The sequence below is a fragment of the Pholis gunnellus genome (genome assembly GCF_910591455.1).
Source record: "Pholis gunnellus genome assembly, chromosome: 3".
Classification (NCBI taxonomy): domain Eukaryota; kingdom Metazoa; phylum Chordata; class Actinopteri; order Perciformes; family Pholidae; genus Pholis; species Pholis gunnellus.
This window is the reverse complement of record NC_136529.1, coordinates 20,672,817-20,698,612: the sequence shown is the minus strand read 5'-3', so window position 1 is coordinate 20,698,612 and position 25,796 is coordinate 20,672,817. Positions and strand designations below refer to the sequence as shown.

Genomic DNA, 25,796 nt, shown 5'->3' with positions numbered 1-25,796 from the left:
ATACTATCACTTTTTATGACATAAAAAAGTATGATTTTATATACTCTATACTGCTATACTATAGCATGTTGAAAAAAAGAGAAAAAGTCACAGTATAGCATGTCATTTAATGACAAATTATACTACGGCTTTGTTATGACTATTAGGATTTTTATATTTTACTGTTGTCAAAAGAAAACTAACCCTTTAGTATGTCATAGAAAATCAAAGTATAGTATGCAATAAATTATCGTAACAAATCTACTTTTTCAAAAGTGTCTGTCTATGCTTAAAAAGTCGTAAACAAAGTGTATAGAATATCATTAGTCATAGAAAAGTGTCACTAAAAATTAATAAAGTATGTCATTACGTAATTGTACAGCAGGCAACGCATTGACAATGCCTTTTTTCTGACATCTACTTTGGCAATTTTCATTGCTCGAGTAGAACTTTTTAATGACATTTTATCAGAGACTATACTTTGGAGTTTTTATGACGTATTGTATAACATACTATGACTTTTAGATGACACTCCCATTCTTCTGAATGAGATGTATCAAGAATGCCTGAAGGGTATTTCATTACCTCGTGCACATCCACTTCCGACCAAAGGATGAACGAACAACAGTTTGGTGCTCAGACGTCAAAGTCACTGTGACCTCACCAACATGCTTTTGGCCATAACTCAAGAATTCATATGCTAATGACAATTCCACAACAAGCTAACAGGATAAAAATGATGAAGCGATGTTCTTGACTGGTTGACAGAGGAATGCAACCACGAGGCGGTAATTGTAATGTACTTTAGGAAAGAGGCAGAGACGTCATTTCATATAAATAGCAGTATAAATTATTTTATTTACAGAAACTTGTTACAAAACAAATATACTATACAATCTTTTTTCTTTAAATATTAATTCTAACCTATGTTTTGTTCATGAATTACATAGCAGCCAATACATAAGTCCAGCTGAAAATGATTTTGATAATGTATACAAAAGAAAATCTATACACGCTTTTACATAGTATGAATGGTGGATTTATTGTTTCCTCCCAAACACGAGCTGTATTCTCTCTCACTTTCACATTCCAAGTCTATGGTGCTATTAAAAAAAACTTCCTCGCGACGTTTCCATCTACTGGAAACTGTCAAGATGTCAGTGGAGTTTGAGGGTAAACAAAACACTTGATTGAAGGTTTTTACGTAAAAATCCCAGTAAACCAGAGAGGACTTAAGCCGCACACACAGAAGCTATCAAAATCTCCACGTCTTGTCTGGAAAACATTTGACCCCCTCCCAAAAAAAAAAAAAAAAAAAAAACCCTCACCAACACAACACTTAAGTTTTTCATACTGGGCGGCTGACAATCTCAGGTTTTACCAGATTTAGGGTTCATAGGCAGATTTAAAAGCAAACGCCTAAATGCTTCCAACATTCAAGTAAGGTAAAACAACCCAAAGAACACTGTCCTCAAACAGTCAGGGTGAAACAAATTCAGGCACTTTCTTAATTTCATACTTCTTTTAAAAGCTGCAAACTATTTCGTTAAAAGCTGTGATTGAAATGACTTGTTTGGCAACGACGACGCAAGCAGTTGGACCGTTTTGTTTGTTCCTCTTCCTTGCAATGATTGCTTAAGTCCCTCCAGCCTTTATAAAAGAACGCAGAGTGTTTCAATCGTGAAATGTGTTTTAAGGTCTACAAAGTGTTTGTCGAACCAGTTTCCATTCACTTTTCGGTCAATGGGCACAGCTTCAAGCCTGCAGGACGTTTCAAAATCACAGGCTAATTGGGTCATATGGTAACTTTTTTTTTTTTTTTTTAGTTGTGTTGATTCATAGGCAACGTAAAATATCTTGTAAAAGCACATGTGATTGAGACCTTGAAAAGTGAATAAAGGTATCCTGTCATACAGACACATGCTACAGTGGCAATACTTCACCTTTGATACTATAAGGATCTCAGTACATGATTCATGAGATGCTTCAGCTTCTACATATAGGCATATTGCATTCTATAGACTTGGCAGTGAACCACTTCAAATAATCAAGTTCTCTGACTTGTTATCTTCTTTTACTAAATAAATAATTTTTCTTTTTTTAAATTTTTTTTTGAAAAAGATTGTACCAAAAATTCAGCGTGTACGAAAAATGCCTGTGCAAAAATACATATTTCACTATGTACAATTTAACAAAATACGTATTCTCAAATAGGGATACTCCCAATACTTGTTTGATACATTAGGCTACGGGAAATAAAAAGCTAAATTAAGAATCTTAAAAAAAAGAATTGTCTCCTACTTTTCCACACTGACATCACTGGCTGGAGGTTCCATAAATCAACAGGCGTTGCCAAAAGTTTGAATATGTCCGGTGAAGCCATCTCCATGAATCTCGCACCGTAAAACCCACTCAAGACCACTAAAAATAAGCAAACATCCCGACAAGTATTGCCTGATTTAAGACTCCATTTTGACAAAGGAATAGAGTATAATGCCTGGTTATCCATTCTACTGTGACAAATCCTTTCTCAACACACACCAACATAGTGTTACGGCGAGGCATTGGAACTGTAACACCCAGTGCTTGGGTAGTGGTTACACACAGGAGGGACAATCAAACCCACAGAAGACAGGTGACGTGCATAAAGTTTGCTCCAGTTAAGACGTACCATACCTGATTCCCTATGTAGGAAAAATAAACATAACAATTCACATCTGCCCACAACAGCTGTGGATTTCACGCAGCTGAATGGGTAAAAAGTAGGTAAGTTATGGCAATAATATTAAGGTTTGCACAGATTTTCTTCATATCCACACAGGCAATGCACCATGAATGCTTTATGAGCGAGACTGCCCACCTTTCTGTTTAAAAAGAAAAAGAAGAGAGTAGTTGGCAAAGCTGATAGCAGCTTTTGGCTCGCTTTGTGACAATTAAGCAGTGCCTGTGGAGAAAGTAGTTTTTTTAGTTCTGTTCACAGTTGGGGGTAGGTCTACTGTGGCGATCATTTTTGAACAATGAAAAGATTCCGAAAATTAACAGGCGTCCTCAAGACAAAGTTATCGCTCTGCCAAAAGATTCAATCAAATGGGCACATCAGGCGTCCTTTTCACATTTGAAAGCACAACTGTCTTCACCACATCTACAAAGACTCTTTGTAGTTCAGTGTAAAAAGCTCATAAGAAATCATAAAAAGGTAACACTTGCATAATTATTCTGGGTAATAAAAGAATTGACCAGATCGTCTCTACGGGCTCCTCTCAGGCTACTGCGTGTAACTCCAAGCTAATCAAACGTGTCTCCAGAGAGTCAAACTAATGAAAAGTGAAACAACAAGGTGATTGTGTGTTGTTTAAGGTGTTGCAAGTAACAGTTTGCTCCTCCTCCTGCTGCTGCTGCTCTCCTTCCAAGGCTTCTGAGATCAGGCGCTGGGGGTGTAATTAAGTTGGAAATTCCAGTAGTCCAGCAGAATCTGACATGAGAAAAATTCTCTTACACGCACGCACATTCGCACACTCATTCTTTAACAAACGCGGAAGAGATCGGCTTGTTGTCTCCCCAGCTGCTCAGTGTCATGGCGGCTTGTTGCGGCAACCCTTAACCTGAACCCAATGAGCTTTGAACCGCAGTTCAAGAGACCCCTGGCTGTTGCTGTTGATCCTCCTACTTCAAGACAGGAAGACCTCTTAGAATACTGGGACAACACATGCGTGGGGGGTCCTTGGCTCGCTCATTAGACCCCTGGCAATCCACGCTATACATACAGTGCCATTGCACCCTTCCTCCCAACACACACACGCACACACACACACAAACGCAAACACACACGCACACATGGCTTTGGGAGAAATAGTAAGGACCACATTGACTTCACTGGGCAGTCCAGATCATCTCCACCCTGAGGATTGTGGGAAGCTGAGAGTAATGTGGGTTTGATTTTAGAAGGCCTTGTGAAGTCCAGAGCAATACGCGGACTGCTCCGGACTTTTCCCCGTCCGCCTGCCGGTTCCACACACAGAAGCCGGACACCGCTGTCAGGGACGAGCCTTTGGCTGGGGGAAAGGGGAGAAAGAAAGAAATCGGTATGAAAATGAAGCCTGTGGGCTACGGGATGTCTTTTTCTTTTTTACATTCAAAGCTTCAGATGTCTGTCCCAATATGTTAGGACTTTGTTACCCTTAAAAAATAAAGAATCTTCAAACCAAAATTCTCAATTTGAATGGATTCATCGAGTTAGTCTGTTTTTAGTAAATCAACTTTCTTTAATGAATATAAACTTGTCCACATGCCTCCCTTTGTGTTCTGCAAGTGGGAGAGCAAACGTGTTTTTTTGACTGCAGTGAAAATGTTTTTGAAAAGCTAAATGCCAACAAAGAAGTTTTTGTTAGATAAAGGCACGTTGTGAATTTTGGAAATCATTACAGTTGTTTATTTTTACAGTAAATTTTGACTTTTGGTATTTATAGTCATAGGAAATTATTTATAGCCACTGGAATCTAATTCTACAAACAGTATCATACTGACAATATCACATCTGTAAATGTGCAGAAATACATAAAACAAAAACAAAAAGCGCAGCATCCAGATTTAGAATTAGAATGTTACGACTGAAGCTTCGCAGCTTCAAACTATTCGGTAAAGCCCTAGTTATAATAGTTATGTAATCTGTCTGTATAGTAGTTCTGTGCTAAAATATGAACTGCTTTCAAATCGGTAAAAGTAACACATTCTAGGCAAGTTCAAAGGGTTGTAATTGTGAAATTTATCCTGGTAGAAAACCTTAACCTCATTAAACAAAAAGTGTAAAAAAAAAAATTGGAGCACAAAAAGTACTTTGTACAAGCTGAATCCATGAAAAGGCTGCGAGTCTTTACAGAAGTAAGAAAATTCAAAAGACCATTGACATTTGTAAGTACGCTAATAACTAATAATCCAACAGTGTAGCTCGCTTCATATGTTGATTATAAAGATAGTTAAAAAACAAAACAATCTAATGTCATTGTTAATACTTTATTTATGTTTTTAAGCAACCGTAAAGATAATTTCCCATTAGCCCTGGATGTTTGTGGGATAATAGCAAGTGCTGTAGTGGATGCAGATCTGTCTTAGAATATGGAACGTAAACACCGAGAACAATCTTGGATTTTTAGAGAGAACAATGAAAGAAATGCTGAATGAGAGGTTGCGTTGCCCTACAGAAGCTAGTGTAACAGAAGCTAGATCGGATGGGACGTCATGACTTTTCAACTTAAGGTTGGTATGAAAAGTAGAAATGTCAGGGTCCTGGTATTGTACATGCTGTTTCACTGCCACACTTTCATGGCTTACTGGAACACGAACATAAAACAGAGCTGAGATTACACATTTAACATCTTGATTGGTACAAAACCCACCTGATGTAAATGGGAGTTGTTTGGTAAACCCGGCGTCCCTGGAATACTCCGCCCATGCTTCCCATGGATGTTGTTAATGGCAGGTGACTTGGCCACTTTGGGTCTACCTGGTCCAGGTCCCACTCCTCCCCCTCCTCCTCCCCCACCACCACCACTATTAATGCCGCTGGAGGCAGGGGAGCTTTTGCGCTTCTTGCCCTCCAGGCGTCCATCTGTGGAGTGGTGGCTGAAGTTGGTGTGGTGGTCAGATGAGGATAAGGACTGGTGGTGGACAAAAGGTCCCAGGGAAAGGGTGGAGTCACTGCTGTTCATCACTACGCTCATGCGCTTGATGGATTCTGCAGGGCTGCCCGAGGGAGGACCTCGTGCTGGCGGCCCCGAGGAGCCGCCTGCTGAACCTCCAGAAGGCTCAGCCTTGAGGCTGAGTGAGTTAGTCCGCACGGTGGGGCCACAGTTAAGCCCCACGCTGTGGACTCCGCTGTGGGAGGAAGATAACGATGACGACGATGAAGGACCTAATGAGCCGTGGTGGTAGGTGCTCCCTGAGCTGCCAACATTCGTACAGTTCTTCTTGAAAGGGGAGGAGGCGGAAGAGTAGATGGCATTAGAAGAGGAGGATTCAGAGGGGCCATGGGATGAAGAGAGTATAGAGCTGTTCTTCCTCTTCTTCCCCGAGCTGAAGCTTGTGTTGCTACTGTTACTGTTGGCTCCACTGGTGCCCCCACCAATGGAGTTGGGGATGAAGGGTATAGAGGAGCTAGAGATCTCCTTGGGCCTGAAGGAGGACGACGACGACGACTTGGTAGTGCTGCTGCTGGAGGAACGGGACTTAAGTGCCCGGCCTGAGGCTAGGGAAGGAGCTGAAGAAGAAGAGGAGGACAAGTGGGCTGAAGGCATCTGCGGCGACGAAGACACTTGTCGGGCCTGCGTAATGCCGTAGGCCGGGTGCTCAGCCCCGCCCTGAGGGGAGCTGCGGGCATTTAAGGTGGTCCCATATGAGAGCACAGACTTGCCCTCGTACGATTGGCTATAAGGAGTCTGGGGCAAGGTGGCAGGGGGGCCCAGGAAGCCTGAAGAGGGGTTGCTACCGTGGGAATTTGTGCTTGTCCTATGGGAAGGTGCAACGGAGGAGGAGTTCTCCAAGGCCAAGGGGATTTTCCTGCAACACGGAACAATATCATTCATAAGCTCTAACTTTTAATAGTTCAAGAATGCTGAGCGTAAAAGACAAAAGGAGGCCAATTATTACGTGCTTCGGCCATAATTAAATCTGGACAGACTTACTTCCACATCTGAGAGTTGACGTGTTTGTCCATCATCGTGGTTAGGGCACATCGCACTTTGTCCCATCGCCTGTCAAAGGAGTAGCAACCTCTCCCTAACAGTCGACTTCCAAATGTACAGTACTGGGAACAGAGAGGGGGGGTACCAACTATCAGTACCTCATAAATCAATCATAACAAGCAAAAAGTACTTACAATGTCTGTGAAATCTGAAACATAGGGGATTTTTTTTGTAGGGATTTAAGTAGTTGCATTGCTAATCAGAGACCAGTGATGGTTAGAGTGCACTTACAGCTGCCGGTCGGGGGTGATAACCTGAATAGTGACAGTCCAGTTTGTCAGCGCTGTCCTCCCGCTCCTCGTTCTCTCCCTCGTCACTGGAGGGTCGAGAAAACCCACCAGGGGTAGTATGAGCATGGTGTGGTGACTCGTGGACTACTGCAGGGTCTCCGGGGGTACCACCTCCGTGACTGCTGTTTAGTCTGATGGACAGATAGGCTGATCATTAAAAACTTTAATCATTAAAAACTGTTTTAAGATAAATCAGACAAAATGTATCAAATGCGTCATTGTAACGGTTTGTTTCACCTCTCGGTGATCAAGACTAGTTTGTCGGGTGTCACTACACGCAATACATACAAAAGAACAGATCGGGGGCAGAACATACCGTGGAAGACCAGGGCTGTGAAATTTGGGCTTGCAGAGTGGCAAAGGCTTAGTGGCGTCTGGGGCGGGGCCGTTCCCATGAGCGACCTGGTGGGCGTCATGGGCAGCAGCGAGGTGGGAGGAGGGGTGTGGGTCCCTGAGAGAGGTATTTTGCTGGGAATGGGGTTGGTGGAGCTCTCTCTCCTTCTCCTTATCCCTTGTTCTGTTCTTGTGCTCTGCCAGCAATGTGTCAAAGCGCTTCCTCCGCCCTGGCACCGCCCTCCGCTGGCTTAAGGAATGTGTCTGGTGGGACATTAGAAAGGTCAAAAGTCAGAATTATTGTTTGGTAGGTGAACTCCAAATGTGTACATGAGTGATACATCTCTGAAATGTTTTGAGAATATGGCATGTGTGGCTTTGCTGAAAATAATCACAAGCATCCTTTAAAAAACTGGTAATATTTGATGCGTTAATTATTGTCAACAAATTCCACATAAAGAACAACAGCAACAATGCCATGGAACTCCATCATTGTCATAAAACTATTATTATTGAGGTGCCACACTGTTGCACTGGCTGACATGTTCATTACAGTACATTGAACACAGACACTATAGTGTATTTAGAAAGTGTATTTTTCTGTTAATTCAGTTCATAGGTAATGTGAAAACAAACACGCCAGGGAAAACCCCGATTTTCCAAAAATTTCATTCACATTTTGAAAAGATTCCCAAGATATTCCGCATTTTACAATATATTCCATTCTTATCATCAAATTCTGTGATTGTCAGAGTTTTACACAGAAATCATAGGGCCCTTGTTAGCTTTTAAGGGAACAGTGTGTAACATTTAGGAAGATTAAGTGGAATATTATATGCCAGAATTATGTTTTAATTAGTGTATAATCGCTTAAGAATCGTGTTTTCGTCATCTTAGAAAAAGCCATTTATATCTACATGGGGAGCGACGGGTCCTCTTGCACTGCCGTGTGTCTACAGCAGCCCAGAACACACAAACTGAACACTGGCTCTAGCGAGAGCCTTAAAAGTTGGACGTTATCTGGTAGTGAAGCGTACCGAAACTCAGTCTTAAAACAGGCCCCAGTGCTAAACTATTAAAGATCGGAGTATTGATAAGCCTCGATGTTACTGGTGCTTTTTAGTAGTACTTTTTAAATGTACTTTTTAGGGCTGAGCTCCTCCAACCACACACACACACACACACACACACACACACACACACACACACACACACACACACACACACACACACACACACACACACACACACACACACACACACACACACACACACACACACACACACACACACACAAAAGCTGTATGTAGTTAACTGTTTAGCTAAGTTTATTCTTGTAAACTTCTCTGCTGGCTGAGACAAAGCAGCCAGAATGACTGATATTATCTGATGTCTGTGTTCTTCATTCTTAATAAACGTCACTCAGAAATGTTATTTATTGGAGTAATCATTTAGATTTGTTTCCAGTGAGGTATTAATGACTTTATGAAGTGACTTTGCTGTGACAAATCAAGAGACACTGCTTACCTTGCATGTTAGGGATCTTGTGCATGGTTTCCGAGTGGTCATATCCACAACGCCACAGTGGACATCGGCATTGAACTCACGTTCTGAAGGCAGAGGAGAGAAGTGAGGGAGGAGAAAAGTGTTACTTACACACATTGTGACAAATCAACTGTTCTGATAACTCGCTTCACTGTAAGTTGTGTTACGTAACATATTCATCTCAGATGAGTCATGGTCTTTAAAGCTGATGGATGTGACGTTGTGAAGACAGGTTCTAGTTGGTAACTTCCAGAGATTTTGTTAAACTTTAATACCTGTGGTAAATACACTGATATCTTTTGGGTAAAACGTGCTAAATACTCTATAGATGTTTGTTGTGTTCTTTTGTGATCAACGGAATAGATTACTGAATTACTGAATAGATTAACAAAACATTTTAGGCAAAAACAGAAATATGTTGTATGAAACAGTATAAAAGTACTCTGTCATAATCAGACCTGACAATAACTATGTTGACAGCACAAAACCTGAACAGCAGTTTCACTTAATTTCCTCTCCGACTGACCTGTCACTCTCTTGTTAATGTGGCGTCTGCTACTGGCACTGCTGCTGCTGTCCTGCTTCTTGTCTGAGAGGACTGAGAGGTGGCCCTTGCCGTTGGGAATCGGACCCGGGGCCAGTAATGGAGGCTTTGGTATGGAGGGACAGTTAAGGCCTGGTTTAAGGGCTGATGATGAGGAAGCGGAGGTGGTGATGGTGGTAGTGTTGGAGCTCACAGTGGTGCTAGAGGAGGATGTGGAGGAGGATGAGGTGGTGGCTGGGGCAGATGGGGCCTGCACCAGCTTAGCGGACGAGTCCACCCTCAGATGCATCTTCTCCACCTTGACAGCCGGGGTGAGGCTGGAAGAGAAGGTTACAGAGATGAAGAGCGCAGCAAGGAGGAAGCTGAGAGTTAGAAACGCGGAGCCAGTGAGAAATGCATGGTAAGAGACAGATGTGTACGTATGGAGGGGGCTGGGAGGACAAAACATAAATCTATATGATCCATCAGTTCAAAGACAGGTGTCAGAATATACGACTTTTCTCTGGACCGAGCCCGAGCACAGATCCTGGACGAAATAAGAGATTTTGATAATAATGGCACCGTACTGCACTTACAACTCTTCTTCAACTAGACTGCAGCCTGTTAAATGAGGAGGAACATTTCAAACACAAGTTGACTTCTCACAGACTATGACTACAACGATACAGAGTGGCGTTTCTCTATGCACACAGCTATCTTTGGCCGAGTGTAAATGTACAAACACCAAGTGGTATATTAACCAGGCAACAGCCGGGACGTCTTTTTTCACCAAATTAAACTTAATCAATTACAGCAGAGTAAATATTACAGGCAACAGTTGTTATAACAGCAGGAAAATGAAGATTCGGTGGCTTAAACTTTTATATTGCTATAAACCCGATTAACTGATCAGCCCTGTTCTTGGTCTATACCGGCAAATTGCCCAACCCTGGCAACACACTTTACTACAAATGTTACAGAGGAACTTACATCTTGTCCAGCTGGGGTGTCCTGAAGGGTGCAAAGGGGGTTCTTCGCTGAAAGCCTGGCAGCTTCTCTTTGGCTGGTTTGACGAGTTTGGGATTGGAGGACGACGACGCTGAAGATCCAGCGGTGGAAGGTCGGCTAAGGATGACTCCACTTGCCAGTCCAGCTACAGGCCCCGAGCCCAGCCCGGGCCCAAGTCCGCTGATCCTGTTCCTGCCCGACACGGGGAAGGGGGAGGTGGAGGCTGGCTTGCAGGCCGAACTGTGTCTTCTCTCTGGAGCGACAGTACAAACCAAACCAGGTTGGCATTAAAACATAATAATGGACACAATAAGAAGATCAGGGTGAGGCATCACAAAGCTTTGACCCAGCACTATAAGAAAAGGTAAGACACGTGGGAACATAGAAATCTTCCTTTGACAGTAGCGAGCAGGTTACCTCGACAACAAATAAGCAGCGTTTGTGATTCATGCCAACTCCGTCTGAAATAGAAGCAGCCAACAGGTCAAGAACTTCATTTCCTGCCTGAGCTTCTAACAACCTCGACTGTGCAAACTGATAAAAAGCAGTTTGACAGCACAAAAGGTTAGGGTTGTACCGAGATGTGGATGAAAAGCCAAAAATAGATGAAAGGAACAACATTTTCATCGCTAAGTGCTTGCATCCAAAGCTAAATATATTTTTTTCCCATGGTGCACCATGGTTTCCAAACATCATTGAACATTGGTCTGTTGCGAGTGCACCCACAATAATTACAGAAGGGTTTGGGGTTTTCAAAGGAAGCTCTCGCTATTTTTAGTAACCGCATACAACAATGAAATAGCACGCTCAAAATAATTTCAATGAAATTATAACTTCAGCTCCACAACACAGACTAGACTTTCTTTACTGTCACAGCTGAAACAACCCAAGGAAAAGGCAAGACAGCAACCTTATGATGGCATTTTATTATATTCAGAAGTTACTGTAACTTGCATCAAAGCATTAAATCTTGGCCAGGCAGCGGCTCCCTAACAGATATACTGGGGCCCCCTGGGGTCATACAGACAGACAGGCCTGCTGCTCTGACCATAAGTGGAGAGAGAGAGAGAGACCGACAGACATAGAGACAGAACACAACACGTCGTACTCTAGAAACTATAGCGACTGGAGGAGAAAACAAACAGCATCACAATATGCATTGCTATGCCCATAGCTAGCAAGTTAGGGACAAGTTAGCTGTTAGCAAGCTGATCTTTTGCTACGTTTACACTGAACGTCCACACTACTCCAGAGTTTTATGTCACCGAAAACGAAGGAGTTTAGAAATGCTACCAAAAGCCGGGTAAGTTTAAAAACTCAGAAGAAGAAGGTTTTTTGGTTCAGCAGCTTATAAAAACGTAGTTTTGGGTTCTTTAGCCTGTTGGTAGAGAACATTCCACCACAAAGCAATGTTCTGTTTGCTAGCAGGTGAAAGTGACAAGGAGGCACCTTCACACTATTCAAAGTCAACGAAGAACAATTAGCTGTTTTCGCCTTCCATTGCGAACATACAGTGAATGAAAGAGGATACCGCTTCAGGAGCACAAACAGGTTTTCATAGAAATGATCTGTGTCAGCAGCTAGCTAACGCGGTGAGTTGTGGGCCCGGTTAGCTAAGCTTTTACTGGGCTAACTCCATGGAGTAGCAGGAAACCGGCCTGTAGGCTAAAGCTCAGCAGGTGATCTGCAAACGAGCTAGTTGCTGCAGAAACAGTGTAGGGGATGCAAACACACAAACACACATGCATGGGCACGGAGCTACCACGCCCTATTTCCCTCAGCACCCAAAACACACACACACACACAAAAACACACACCTTCAAACTGCATAGCCTTATTCCAATTTCCATTTTTAGGCAGGAAAAAGCTCTAAGAATGCCCTCTTCATATCTAAGGAACTGTCTCTACACACCCATTCACGACACACTTCAGATAACTCTCCCCCCGCCCCCCTCCTTTCTTTCGCTCCCTCCTGCCTAACCTCCTTCCCCTGCTGTCTTGTCCTGTCCCGGTCATAGTCAACAGCACACAAACTCACACCAGGAAACCACAGCGTGACACTCGGTGCTCTGTCCACAAAGCTCTGCACGGAGTACAGAGAGACAACAGAATAAAAGAAGAGTTTGGAGGAAATAGAAACAGTAGACACAAGGAATAAGAGGAGCCTTAATGTCCTCTTTCACACAGTCAGGTGGCTCAGTGCTAAGGGGAATCCCTGGCTGTTTGATGGCCTTGCTACCATCTCAACCAGCACCATGTTCAAGCCGTTGCATGAGCTGGCCTCTGTCTTCTCGTCAAAATAACACAAACACTATGGTTAGTTTACTTGCCATCTAAGCTCAAGGCGCATGATCCCTTAATGTGTGTTTGTGTTTGTTTGCTCAGCCAAGGCAACGTGTGTGTGAGCAGAGCTGTTAGGAGACGGGAAGCTTCCCGTTCTGCGGTGAGCGTCACCCCTGCTGGGATCAGCCTCAGCCGAGAAGCACAAACACCTAACGGGAGACAGATGGGCTCAAAGAAGCGTGCTAAAATCATATTGATACCATCTCAATGGTGCTGAGAGCAGTGCCTTTGCCCCGCGTCAACGCCACACGAGGTCGTCTTATAATGACATCAGAGGGAGGAAGACAGGAGGAAAATCCCAGCGAGGGCACTCCTACTCTGTATGGCCATGTATAGTAGGATTGCCACAGAGTTTTACTTATTAAGGCCGTTCCTGTGTGGGGCTGAAACAATTAGTCAATCGAAAGAAAATTATTCACCAACTATTCTATTAATTGTTTAAATATATAAAAAATGTTCTACTATTTTCTGACATTTTCTAGACTAATTGATTTGGCGATGTATCTAAATTAATAGTCACATTATTCAAAATCAATCATTAGCTGCAGCTCTATTGCGGTGCTTACAACTCCTACTTGAATGGAAATTAAAAGGAGGCACCGTTAGCTGCTTGTTTGTATAACGAGTGCAGTGCATTCTGCACAGTCTGCATTCACAACACCACCCTGTTAAAGATGTACGGCAGCCACCTGCTGGGATTTTGTCAGTACTGTTTTACCTAATAGGCACTGTAATGCCCTCCAATGAAAAATCCCCATGCAGGTATGACAACTAAACTGTAATAGTCATAAGTAATAGTCTGGTCTAGACGGGCTTGCATCAGTCTATATTGGTTTAGCAGTGTGGGAGGAACCGTCTCTTTGAATATTGTAATAGTGGTAAGGACAGTTCCAATGGGAGCCATGTGCCATTATACCCCCCTCTTGTGGCTGACCGTGACAACTGTAACTGCTGACACACTTCATGGAGAATCCACACCACTGACAGGAACAAAAACCCAACAACAATTTAGGACAAAAAAGACACAAACTATAAGAAGAGAATGTTATCCGATGTGCGATTCAGATGCTGGGAGTGAGAATGTAGTGACGGGACAAAAACGGGTGCTAATAAGGGTTGTCAGATTTCTCACATGAACAGACTTTGACAAATCATGTCTTCTTATATCGACTTCATTTACAAAGATTAATATACGTTCTTACGGTAAAACAAAGTCTTACATGGCAGGACATGGTAGGTGTCACTCTAACATGCAGCATTTCAGGAAAATGAGATCGCAAGTGAACAGACAGCGTATTTATTTCAGCGACTGTGGGCGTTTGTGAACTTGCCGTTAACACTGTCAAGTTTAAAGAGACCCACAGTGATGCAGTCACTCTATTTACAGATCTATAATTCATCCATTTACTCTAGCACTATATTCAAAGATCCAGCTCAACTACTAAGCGCGCACACACACACACACACACACCTAAAGTATTAACAGAACTAGAAATCCTATCCGAGCTGTACATGTTTTAAAAAAGAACATTAGTGCGAAGACCGAGACAGTCGCATCAAATATTAACAGGGGAATTGTAAACACACACAAGTGAGACAGTGAGTTAAATAAATAAATAAATCAAAGTCTGTGGCGTCTGATCTCGGGTTACTGTGCGGAGAAGGAAAAGTGGTGGGGGGAAAACAAAAGGCGGAGGGGGAAGTGATACCACAGAGTGTGTCGATGTGTGAAATATCACCACCAGCCACGAAGTGGTATATGGTTCCTACAGATGAAGACTAATTTGTTACATTTCTTCTTCACTGATCTACTGCCTGTACGGTCTACATTCACTCGCTCATGTAAGTGTGTGCATGTGCGTGACACTTACCGTAGTGTGCTTGGAAGGCCTGGGGCTTGACTACCTGGCCGCAGTGGTTGCACATCACCAGGTAGAAGTCGTCCTGTGCGGGGCATTGGCCGAATATGGGCATGTCTGTACACAGGGGAAGAATCAACCAGATAGGCGACAAGTCAAGGAGAGGCAAATGAAATAGACCTACAGTCACCTGGTGCTCCAGTTGGCACCAGACTCTGACTCTTCACTGAAACATTCATAATTTGTTGTCATAACACTGCTGCAATAGCTCAAGATAGGGTAACTTCAGTTTATTAGCTTAACATCAAGAAGGAAACTTGGTTATAATGAATGGACACATCATCGTGTTGCACAACACACACATGAAAACGCATAACCATATAACGAATCTTAAAAAACTGAAGCGCTCACTCAATGAAAAACTGTCGAGCGAAGTCTTGACATGCAGATACTGCTCCAGAAATAATAAATAAATTGATGGAGTCATTTCGTTTTATGTGACAGTAAACAGAGTATCTTTGGGTTTTGGACTATCAGTTAGATTAAACAAGGAATTTGAACTCATCACCTCGGGCTTTAGGAAAATACAATACACATTCCCCCCCCCAAAGAAATCTGAAAGTTTATAGACCAAACGTTAAACTGATTAAGTAAGAAAACTAATCATTAGTTGCAGTCCTACAATCAAAACAGAGGGATGTTGGTTTTCATCAAAGTCTGTCAAGTTATAAAAGTTGCATGTTTAAAATCAACAATCAAATATTCCAGTCCACGAATGAGAACCTATTCTCATGAGGCAGGACTCATCTGAAACCTCCTCCCCTAAAACCAGCCCATGCTTAACACAAGACAGTGTTATGGACTAACGATTTAAATGTGGAGGCACACAAAAGGGTCACGAGCCCAAAAACCTTTTGACAACTCAACGCAGTGCCTCGGTCTGGATTAACTGAAAGGAAGAGAAACTGGAAGACACGGCTGATTACAGGGGGGGGGGGGGGTGTAAACAGGAGAATTTCCCCGTGGTGCTACTAAGTCGGTGCAACTTTCAGGCGCACGATCATAAACAAAAACATAAGAAGCATGACTTCCAAGGTATGGCATGTCTGCAGCTCCCGCATCTCAAGCCCACAAATTGAAACGAACCGAGCCTCGCACTTCGCAAGCCACTCTAGGGCAAACGGAGGTTAGTGCTGCTACTCACCAGAATGTGATCAAAATTTACCCTGGTGCACAGAACCAGAAACCACCTAATTAAGGAGGCTAATCAAGAGATTTGCCTGGGGCGTTATGATGAGATGAGCAGAAGACAGGATACAAGAGGAGAGAAGTGGAGCCCCTACTCAATATGTACTCCACCAGGGACGTCAAGGGTTCTCCAAACGTCGCTAGACGAGTCTGGACGGGATGAGGGCCATTAAGCAAAGCCCGTCTAAACAAGGGGCCGACCTGGCGGGATTCCCTCTCAGTGAGGTTAGTGGCAGTCTTGTGTGGATGAATTGACAAGCCTGATGCTACTTAATGCATGTCAATTGTCTGAAGCCACTCTGCTAAGTGTCTCCTTCAACAGCCGTGGAGCAAAAAGACTTGATTCTCACAGCGGCTGGTGACTGCCAAGGAAAAAAGGCAAACGTCTTTGCTTAATGGACAAAGGCATGTAAATTATACAGAGCTTGAGTTGGGAAGCACACTGCCGATGTGCACAAGCGAGGGTCGGACTACTATTCAAAAGAGAGCAAGTGCAGAAATGTGATGCGGAGGGCAGCACTCACTGGTTGCCACTTGCGCAAGCCATTAAAGCAGAAGTTGGAAGCTTGCCTGAGTTCTGTGGAACTTCTTGGTTCTACACGTCTGTATTAATCCAACCATGAGCCATTCTCCTGCACCAGCAGCAAATTTAAGTTATGAGAGAGCACACGTACTTTCTCAATCAATAACCTCCCATGTATTCTACATTAAAACTTCTCTCGGATCCTTTATTGAAACAGGCCAAGAACTGTGGCGTCCAACAGGCTGACCACATTTCCTTGCTGAATCAACAGCAAGGTCAAACAAAACTCATTCCCAAACTGCTGCAGTTGTTCACTTGGAGCGTTCTCCAAACGGGTTGCTCGACTATAAAAAGCAGCCGAGCTAGATCGCCTCGCCACTCTGCATTCAACGCACTCGCAGCGACTGAACTGTACCGCTGAAATGGCCCGACTTGAAAAGTGGTCCAACGCCACGGTGTCTGCCCCATTCTCAATCTCCATTTTCTCCTTGTGCAAGTAGGAGATGAAAAGGATAGAGAGAGAGAGAGAGAGAGAGAGAGAGAGAGAGAGAGAGAGAGAGAGAGAGAGAGAGAGAGAGAGAGAGAGAGAGAGAGAGAGAGAGAGAGAGAGAGAGAGAGAGAGAGAGAGAGATAGATAGATAGATAGATAGATAGATAGATAGATATAGAGAGAGAGAGAGAGAGAGAGAGAGAGCGAGAGAAAGGAAGTCATGATGGAGGAGAAAGGCAGCGCAAAGCCAAGAAAGGAGCGTGTAGAAAAAACACAGAGAGAAAGAGAGCAGAGAAGCAGGCCGAGGCGTCGGTAAGACAAAGCGAGAGTGAGCCGAGGAAGAGGAAGAGTGCCTGTGAGCACGAGACAGAGGAAGAGAATGAGAGTCCAGTTAATCTCAGCATCCTCATCCGTGGCAGTGATGAATGATCTAGGTGGAATAGCAGCAGCTCTGGCTGCCTGTGAGCTGAACACACGCTGGCTGAATCTGACCTGTGGCTGACACTGGCACTACATTTCCCAGCTTCCCCGACTGTGACAGTGCCACTGTAAAATGTATCAAAAAAGGGAAGACGAGTGGATTCATCATTCATTAATTCCCATACATTTTTTTGTTAATCGTCCGTGTGTGTGTGTGTGTGTGTGTGTGTGTGTGTTAGAATGGCGGTTACACCACAGGAGGAATCTGGTGGTGAGTCATGGCGGAGAGGTGTAGTCATCCACTTGTAATACCCCAACAAAACACACACACACACACACACACTAAGGCTCACAAAATAACATTCTATGAATCTCGGGCAGCATGTGTCGATCAGCCTCATGACACAAACAAGAGACACCAACAGACGCTGTTACATGATGGAGATATGTAACAAGCCACTTGCACATCAAATGACCTCACAGTGTCACATTTTATAAGATCATTAAGTCTCTCTGCTTTCTTCTGAAGATGCTTCTTTCGACCTGGAGATACAATAACCTCATCCACCAAGCGGACAACATGTCTTTAGGTGAACCGCCACCTTAGAGTAATGCACCTCACACTATTTCGTATGAAATATGAAAGCTCTACTTTTCTTGACATTGGGAGCCTCTAGTCTAGGACATGTGTCATTGACATTGTGCAAACGCAACCTTAGACAAGTGCCCTGTCAAGTAGTCTGCAATTAACCCTTTCCTATACAGCAGCACATGGAGAGGGGGGGAAAAAAAGACTAAATCTAGACACACTGATGACATCATAAGCGTGGGCCAAAACCATGTCACCAGATGAAGTGTGGCATCTTTCCCTAAGGTCATTCCTCGTTGAGATATAACTTCAGACAGATGCCCGGTCCTGCAAATGCATTATTAGACGGCAGTAATGTGTTCCTCCTAAGTGTTGGACAAATCAGTGTCCAAAGGTGTTCTATAGTAGGAGTCGCCAAAGTCCGAAAAACTGTCAAATTAAGTGAGAATTAATCACCACACCACAGTGATCGCTTTGTTGTTGGCTGTGGAACTAATGATGGTGTTGAACGCCATTTTTCTCTGCCAAATTGTACACACAAATAGATTTTTCAGAACAGAAAACAACGGATGACAAATCTATTTTCACTCTACAATTAGTTCTGAAAAACAGCTCAAAGTAAAGGATATACGTTAATCTTGGTGTCCGAGTAGCTGCTATGAACGTTCCATAACAACAAGGTGACATTTGATATGCCGTGTGTCCTTGAGCAATAGGTTAAAATCCCCTGTGATGAGAAGTATCGACATTAGCGAAGCATGAAATATTTCCTTTAACTTTATTGAGCTAGGCTTCAAACTACAATCACAGTAGCACCAACGTTTGTTCATCATTCATTAAGTGAACTGCTTTTTAACTCATTCTGTCAGTCTGAGAGCTTGGTGAGCCTGGAAAATAGTGCACGATTCCTGATTTATAATTAAACACGGTGCCAGTTTATTGTCGTAACAATTTACCTTTGTAGTTCTAAATCCAGGCCTGACAGCAGGACAAATCAGCTAACGCAAAACAAGGTGTTTCCAAAAATAAAAATTGCAGTTCAAACTGCTCTGAAACGTCACTCTGTGGCTCAGAAGCCAGAGGATGTGTTTGTGATATTGTGGGTTTTAATCACCTTTGTCAAATGATGTCCTTTCTCTAAATTCTGCCACGACTGGATCTTTTCCGGTGCTGTAACCTAATTTTTATATATAAAATCAGCTAAAGAGAAAATTCCTGGCATAACCTTAGATTATAGTTACTAGCAGGATCAAATTCATCTCATCACTTAGATATCAAAGCATGAATAAATAAGACATTTACTTTACATGAAGTGCTTCAAAAGACATTGAGAAGTTGTTTAAAATGTAGCATTTCGTTCAGTTTGCTTACAATATTTCTCTAAATATGTGGTAACAAAAACGTGTTGAATCAGCTTGTGAAATAGGAGCAAGCCATATCGTTCAAATACAGTTATGGCTAAGAGGGGGCCTTTTACAAAAATATCACAATTGTGTTGATAACAGACATTTCCTTTTGGGATTTGAGAAACCATACGAATTTTACTACAGTTATTAACTTTAAAAATGATTACAACCTTCAAGTTTTTAACAACACAAACATTGCTGTTGTTTTCAGAGACACGTGAAGCGTAGATGATTTCCGTAAGTAAAATGAAAGAAATGTAGATGATGAACAACAAAGTCTATTAAATGCAATCTCCAATCGGAATATTAATTTGTTATCACTATGTTTGGGCCTATACCAAAGTACAGAGAGTTTAAGTTGTTAACCGTGAAGTTATTTTAGGGACAGATGTAAATGTCAACTACCACACTAAGAGACACGTTTCACTTATTGTTTCCGGTTGTCCAGTCAGTTCATGATGCGCATGATTTACAGTAGCTTTACATACTGTCCGAACGACGCGTGTTAAGTGTTTGAATCCATGTGCAAACCTCCACAACCAAAATACACCTTTGGCCCTAGAGACGAAAAAAAAAACACACTCACCTTCTCTGCACAAACGCATGGCTTCCCGATTTTTCCCGAAGTCTTTCAAACTTTCCTCCGATTCGGCACCTGAAAACGAGGCGACCAGAACAGACAAATAAATAGTTGCACTTGCTTGCCTGTTCGTGCTGTTGCTACCAGTAGCGTTTCTTCGTATTCCACCAAAAACTGCATGCAATCGGCCAAAAAAAAAAAAAAAAAAAAAAAAAAAAAAAAAGAGAGGACAGGACTGGCAACTGTCGCGCTCTACCTCGCTTCCTGGCGCACATTCGGGACGCTGGGGAACTCACCGTCGTTGCCGTTGAGTTTGGCGGCGTCGACCCAGTTGCTCCAAGGCTGTCCCAGCATTATTTCTGGACTAGGCAAGGATCTCCGCTCCGCAACAGTCGCCATTGCTGTGGAGCCTTCTCCCCGCTGGATCTGCTGCTGCTGCTTCAGCTGCTGCCTGGCCGCTCGGCGCTGCTCCCCCCTGACGTCATCCTCGGCCCTTTCCGACATTCTTTCCGCTACAATGTAACAACACGAGAGTCAGCATTGGTAGCGCTCGGGATAGGAGGACTTTTTCACTGATTGACGCGGGCAAACGCGTGTTGTTTCACCAAACCCGCCCCTCACAAAAAAAAAAAAGAAAAGAAAATAACCTCTGTGTGTGGACACTTGACAAGTACAAAGCTTATACAACATATGACATACAATATACTGAATTAACTGGCAGTTTATCTAACGGGGTTTCCTGATTTGCTTAACTACTTCGCTTGGTCGTTAAAGCCACATCTTGATGATATATACGACATGCACATAATTAGGGGTGGCTAAACAGCAATATACAGTAGTATTACATGATTTATATGAAAATATAAATAAGTATGATACAGTATACCATAGTACAGCAGCATACAGCCCAATAGCCAACAGATTTGGATAATTATTAAGCCCGTTTTGATGGGACACTAGTGGATGCCTGTTTACTGTCTACACCATGCTTATGCAAATTCTTAATATCACTTCTTGCGATGATAAAAAAAATCTCACTTTCTGTTTAGAAAAAGAAAGCATTTAGAAATCTAAAACATATCAGTTTCATGTCAGGTCAAATGTCTATGAAGGGGCTTGGATTCCCCCGGGGCTGCTAAACTTTAAAGAAGTGTAAAGGCAGTTACCCACAGCCAAGTAGTCTTGACTTTCACTTTCAAAATGAAATGCTTGTGACCCAATGATGCATATGCACAACAGACAAAAGCTGACAAGCAAGAAAACAAGTAATGGAGGCACTTTCTTTGCCTTGCCACAGACAACATTTAGTATAGAGACTGACACAAAGTAAGACAGTTACTTGACTTACAAAAGGCACAAACATTTCTAGTCTTCATCTGCCGATGTCCTTCCCATTTCATATGAATGACATAGTGGTTGATTCTATGCAACTGCTTCTTTTCCATCTCAAGTCATCAGAAATTCTTAAGAAACAACCACCAATTTAACACAAAAAAACAAGGCCAGTTTGAAAAACTTCAATGACTTCTTGAGGAACAATGACCTTGCCAAGTTGTTAATTTCAAGAGTACAGTTCAGAAGCTTGGCTTTGTCTTTAGACCAACACTAAATATAGAAATTGCTAGTATCTCACAGAAAAAGTTGTGTTTTATTTTGTTAAGTCTTTATCTATTGCCTATGCATACACCAGTCTCAAGTTAATTCCATTCCACTCAGAAAATCTAGCCGAATATGTTCATACTATGAGGATGTTGAGTTTCAGAATGCAGCCTTTCTAAAGAAAACAGTCTACTGTAGGAGCTGTTTAAATGGTCGAACTATAGACTAAAAAAAAATAAAATGGATCCAGCATCTTTGGCCGTGTTTACACCTGGCAATAACATTCATCCTGGGGGACCTGATCACATGTGGACAGCTCACAGTACAGGTGTGAATGCACCCAAGACGCATTGAGAACGTATTGAGATCCGGTCACTCGGACCACAGTCAGAGGCGGTCCACATTCTTTTAGCAGTATGTACGTGAACGTGTCCTGGGAAACATTGAAGGACAGCCTACTCAGCTGACGTCCGCTGCAGAAGTAAAAACTCATTCGCCAAAAAGGGCGCCAGAGGTTCCAAATCGCATACCTTTTCTCTTTATTACTAGTACGTACTGAAGCTCTTACAAATTATGTACTTTTGCGTGCAGTGAGCATACAATTGGGACATACTATTTTGTAATAACATTTCGCCCTGAACCTTGCTATATTCGTCGTAGTTCGCGTCTCAAAATTTGAAGTGAAACGAAAAGGTTTGCCCATTTATAAAAAGGTGCTATGTCTGCGATCTCTCTGCAGCTCAGTCGATGTGACGTATCCTCTGCTGCACATTAGCTTGTGGGTCAGAATAGGCAGGAAAGCATGCTGACTTGCATACTGCAAAATGAAACCGGATGCAGTAGAATTTCCTGGTATTTTTGGCATACTGCATTTAGCATACTATGTATTGGGACATACTAAATCTTTTCCTGGGATACTAAATAATATGGCAGTATAGGTAATTGAGCACACTCGTATTATATTTCATGCAGTCTGAATATTTTGAAACGCCCATGGAGATACATTACGAGTGCATCAAACATCTTGGGCGAGTTGGTCCGTCTGGAACACCCCAAGGAATAGACCCAGTCTGTATGTTTTGATATCTTCAACGCGTGTGGAGACACATTCTATTGCCAGGTGGGAGCTGTCCACTTGTGACTGGATCAACCATGACACATGTAAATGCCAGGTGTGAACAGGGCCTTCGATATCACTCATAGGTTTCTGAAGGGATGAATCAACAACTCCGACACTGGCATGCGGGGTTAAACCTGAGTAGAATTCAGAACCTCAGTATATTACATTCAGGTTACCTGGTTGTTCAACGACATTTCACTGTGCTACTTTAACATTGATATGGATACCCACAACAACTGGGTGAGCCGGCATAACAAGCATGATGCTAAGTGCTGTTGTTGTAGTTTGAGGGTGACAAGACATTAAAATACAGATCTCAACTTTTAGTGCATTGTTATTTTCATTTTCTAAAATACTATACAGAAAGAATCAGCATTACGTGAGCAAACAGTGTCAACAGATGATACTCTACAGGGATGTGAAAGGGCTCAAGTGCATCTCAAGTAGATTTCCCGCAATGACACAAAACATGAACACTATTTTTATGAGGCATGCATTGAACATCTTTTTGCTGTAATGTGAAACTTACCCGTTTAGACACAGCAACATATTAGGAAACCCTGTGAATGAAATTTTTGGTATGGCTTTTTTGACTATTCATTTTGCCTTCTTTCATTACCAATCTATTAATGACCAGCACTTAAGTTATGACATATTTATGCCTTAGTACTAATCCATCTCGATGAGTAGCAGTGACTACGTCTGGGATTGGACCAGAAGCACATCTGCTTTTTAAAAAAGCATTGCAAATTCTTAATCTTTAACATATAAAAATATCAAGGTTTCCACTACAGCCCCTTTTAGACAAGCACTGTAATCTCAAACAAAGCATTACCAACCAACCAATACATACTGATAATATTCTATTAAAGAGGTACTGCACACTAAAATGTGTTTTTGAGCTGTAAACTAAATGATATGACTGTATTGTGATGAAACACTGCTGGTGTTAATGTTGACATGTCAACCAGATATATAAAAATATGCATTTCTTGGGTTAAAAAATAGCTCAATACGCCATCTACTGTTTCAAACCAGCCCTGCCCCTCGCAAGGCCAATGCTGACAAAGAGTCAACCGGCTGGGACTCATCTATGTCATGAAATTTATATTAAAAAATAATTGTAATCTTTAATCAGAGGCCAGGGGATGTCACTGAGCAACTCCTGCCTCACACATCAGCAAAAAAGCCCCAACAAAAACAGAATACTAATGAATATTTCAATAAAGTAGAAATAGTACTCATCTCAGGACTGATGCATTTCATCTGATGCTTTATCTTTCAAGTAAATAAATGTATAATCATGAAAGAGCAACAGAGAGAGCTCTTTTCCTTTTGCTAGATACTAGCTACCTTTCCTAGGGACACATTTCTATCATGACCACATGTATAGGTGTTTTGTTTTTTTAAGTTTTAGTTTGTGATATCCACAAACAAGCCAACAATGTTTGGCTTGTTTGTGTTTAATAAATGAACCTAAAGAAATCCAAAGTGGGTTCTCTGGAAAAGAATTACTATAAAATTGTTGAACGCCAATACGTTTCTAATTCAGCGACAACTGTTAACAACTGTAAGCAATATTTAACTACTTAAGATTGTTGCATAGCAAAATAAATCAGTAGCTGTCAATAGAATGTAGAGTCATAAGTAGCTGTAATATCTTACCTTGGCAAAATAAGAAAAAGGAAATTAATTTGAACTCAATCAACCGATCCTCATCAGCTTTGGTGATCGTTGGCCGCCACACACACTGGAGAGGAAGTCTGGACACACGCACGCACGCACACACACACGCACACACACACACACAGAGAGAGAGAGAAGACGAGTCAGTATCATGTTCTTTGTTTTTTCGTGTTCCTTGATAAGAGTAAATCAGTGAATTTGGAATTATAAGGAAGGTAACTCTATCCTCCTTGGGCCCTGTCGTCGAGTTCTTCACCGCTATGCAGTAAACAAATCCTGTAGGCACAAGCCCTAACCATCCTCTCCAGCCCCACAATAATCCTTTTTAAACACAGATAGAATAGATAGATTCTGATTGTTTTTGTTGTCTTAACTGATGAAAGACACATTGTAATGTATTTATAAAGGTAGCAAATGACTTGCTAAAGCAAAACACAAAGCCATACAATGATAACTGGTATGATTTACAATCGCTTACTTTACATTTGTTTAAATTTGTATGACACTTCAAAAGCTACCGATGAAGACAATGGCTGGGTTGTGTCCTGCATGTCCTTAAATCATCCCAAAAATGAGTATAATGCATTGTATAATATGTCTAACATCTAAAATCACATAATATAATCAACTGAGATTCATTGCAATGAACTTCTGGTCTGCTGTTCACTGTTCATATCGACAGAATTGTGTACAACCATAACATGATATGATTATTATCCCTAATATTCCACTGAGAGTCATCACAAGATCATATTTAACTGGCACCTTAAACATTTCTACATACACCGGCTATTACTATGGCATCAGAGTGAAAGTATTATAAAGTGTAGCATTGTTCTTTTGAATAGCCCGCTATATTACAATATAAACATGTCAGCACGCGCAGCTTAGGCTGAATCAAATCGACGTTTGGGCTCCGAAAATAAAGTTTATCAAAGGCCATGATTGGCAATATAACATTAAGTAATAATGTCTTTAGTATCTAAGAACTTGTCGTTATTGTTGACAACTCTGTTAGCTAGCTGACATTAGTTAACAAGAGCAGACAGTTTGACTGGCTAGCGTTGCTCCCACCTCTACACATTACCACACTAACGTACATTAACATTGTTGTCAATGAATAGAAAAGACGAGGCACACGTTAATCGTAAATTCAAACATGTGGAAAAAAAGACACAAGGTCCATTATGAGTTGTGTCATGAAAACAGGCTCCATCCAGTGTGGGTCTGTGACTGGTACAAACGTTACTAGGGAGCAGTGGTGGCTACATTAGCCTGCTAGCTGAAGCCTGTAGCCAGCCATGACTAGCGTTAGCGAGGAAGCTGGCAGAAGCCTGACAGCACAGCAGAAGTCATTAGCAGTCGTCACGGATCGACAACAAGTTCACTCTTACCAAGGCTCTGGATGCTGTAGGCGTAAACGTGACACCAGGCAGATATATATCAGCTGGATGAACTGGGCGAAGGAGACAGAAGACGGTGGGAAAGAGTGAGTGCAGTGCTCAGCCTCTGTGGAGG

General features: G+C 42.3%; 1 protein-coding gene across 1 annotated transcript; it reads right to left on the bottom strand.

Annotated features, from left to right (window-relative positions):
* Positions 1–825: 825 nt before the first annotated feature.
* Positions 826–25,796, bottom strand: atxn7 (ataxin 7). Its single transcript, XM_079186095.1, has 13 exons — positions 25,673–25,796; positions 24,258–24,355; positions 20,170–20,385; positions 19,880–19,948; positions 14,630–14,734; positions 10,398–10,668; positions 9,411–9,745; positions 8,867–8,949; positions 7,323–7,603; positions 6,948–7,137; positions 6,657–6,778; positions 5,373–6,531; positions 826–4,031 (listed from the first exon to the last, which is right to left on the bottom strand). The coding sequence occupies exons 3-13, from the start codon at positions 20,375–20,377 to the stop codon at positions 4,014–4,016; spliced, it is 2,841 nt and encodes a 946-aa protein (XP_079042221.1). The 5' UTR covers positions 20,378–20,385; positions 24,258–24,355; positions 25,673–25,796; the 3' UTR covers positions 826–4,013.

Coding starts and splice junctions, on each gene's coding strand:
- atxn7 (XM_079186095.1), bottom strand. CDS start 20,377: ATGTCGGAAAGGGCCGAGGATGACGTCAGGGGGGAGCAGCGCCGAGCG. Junction 14,735..19,879: donor CATGCGTTTGTGCAGAGAAG/GTGAGTGTGTTT, acceptor CCCTGTGTACAG/ACATGCCCATATTCGGCCAA. Junction 6,779..6,947: donor ATCACCCCCGACCGGCAGCT/GTAAGTGCACTC, acceptor CTCTGTTCCCAG/TACTGTACATTTGGAAGTCG.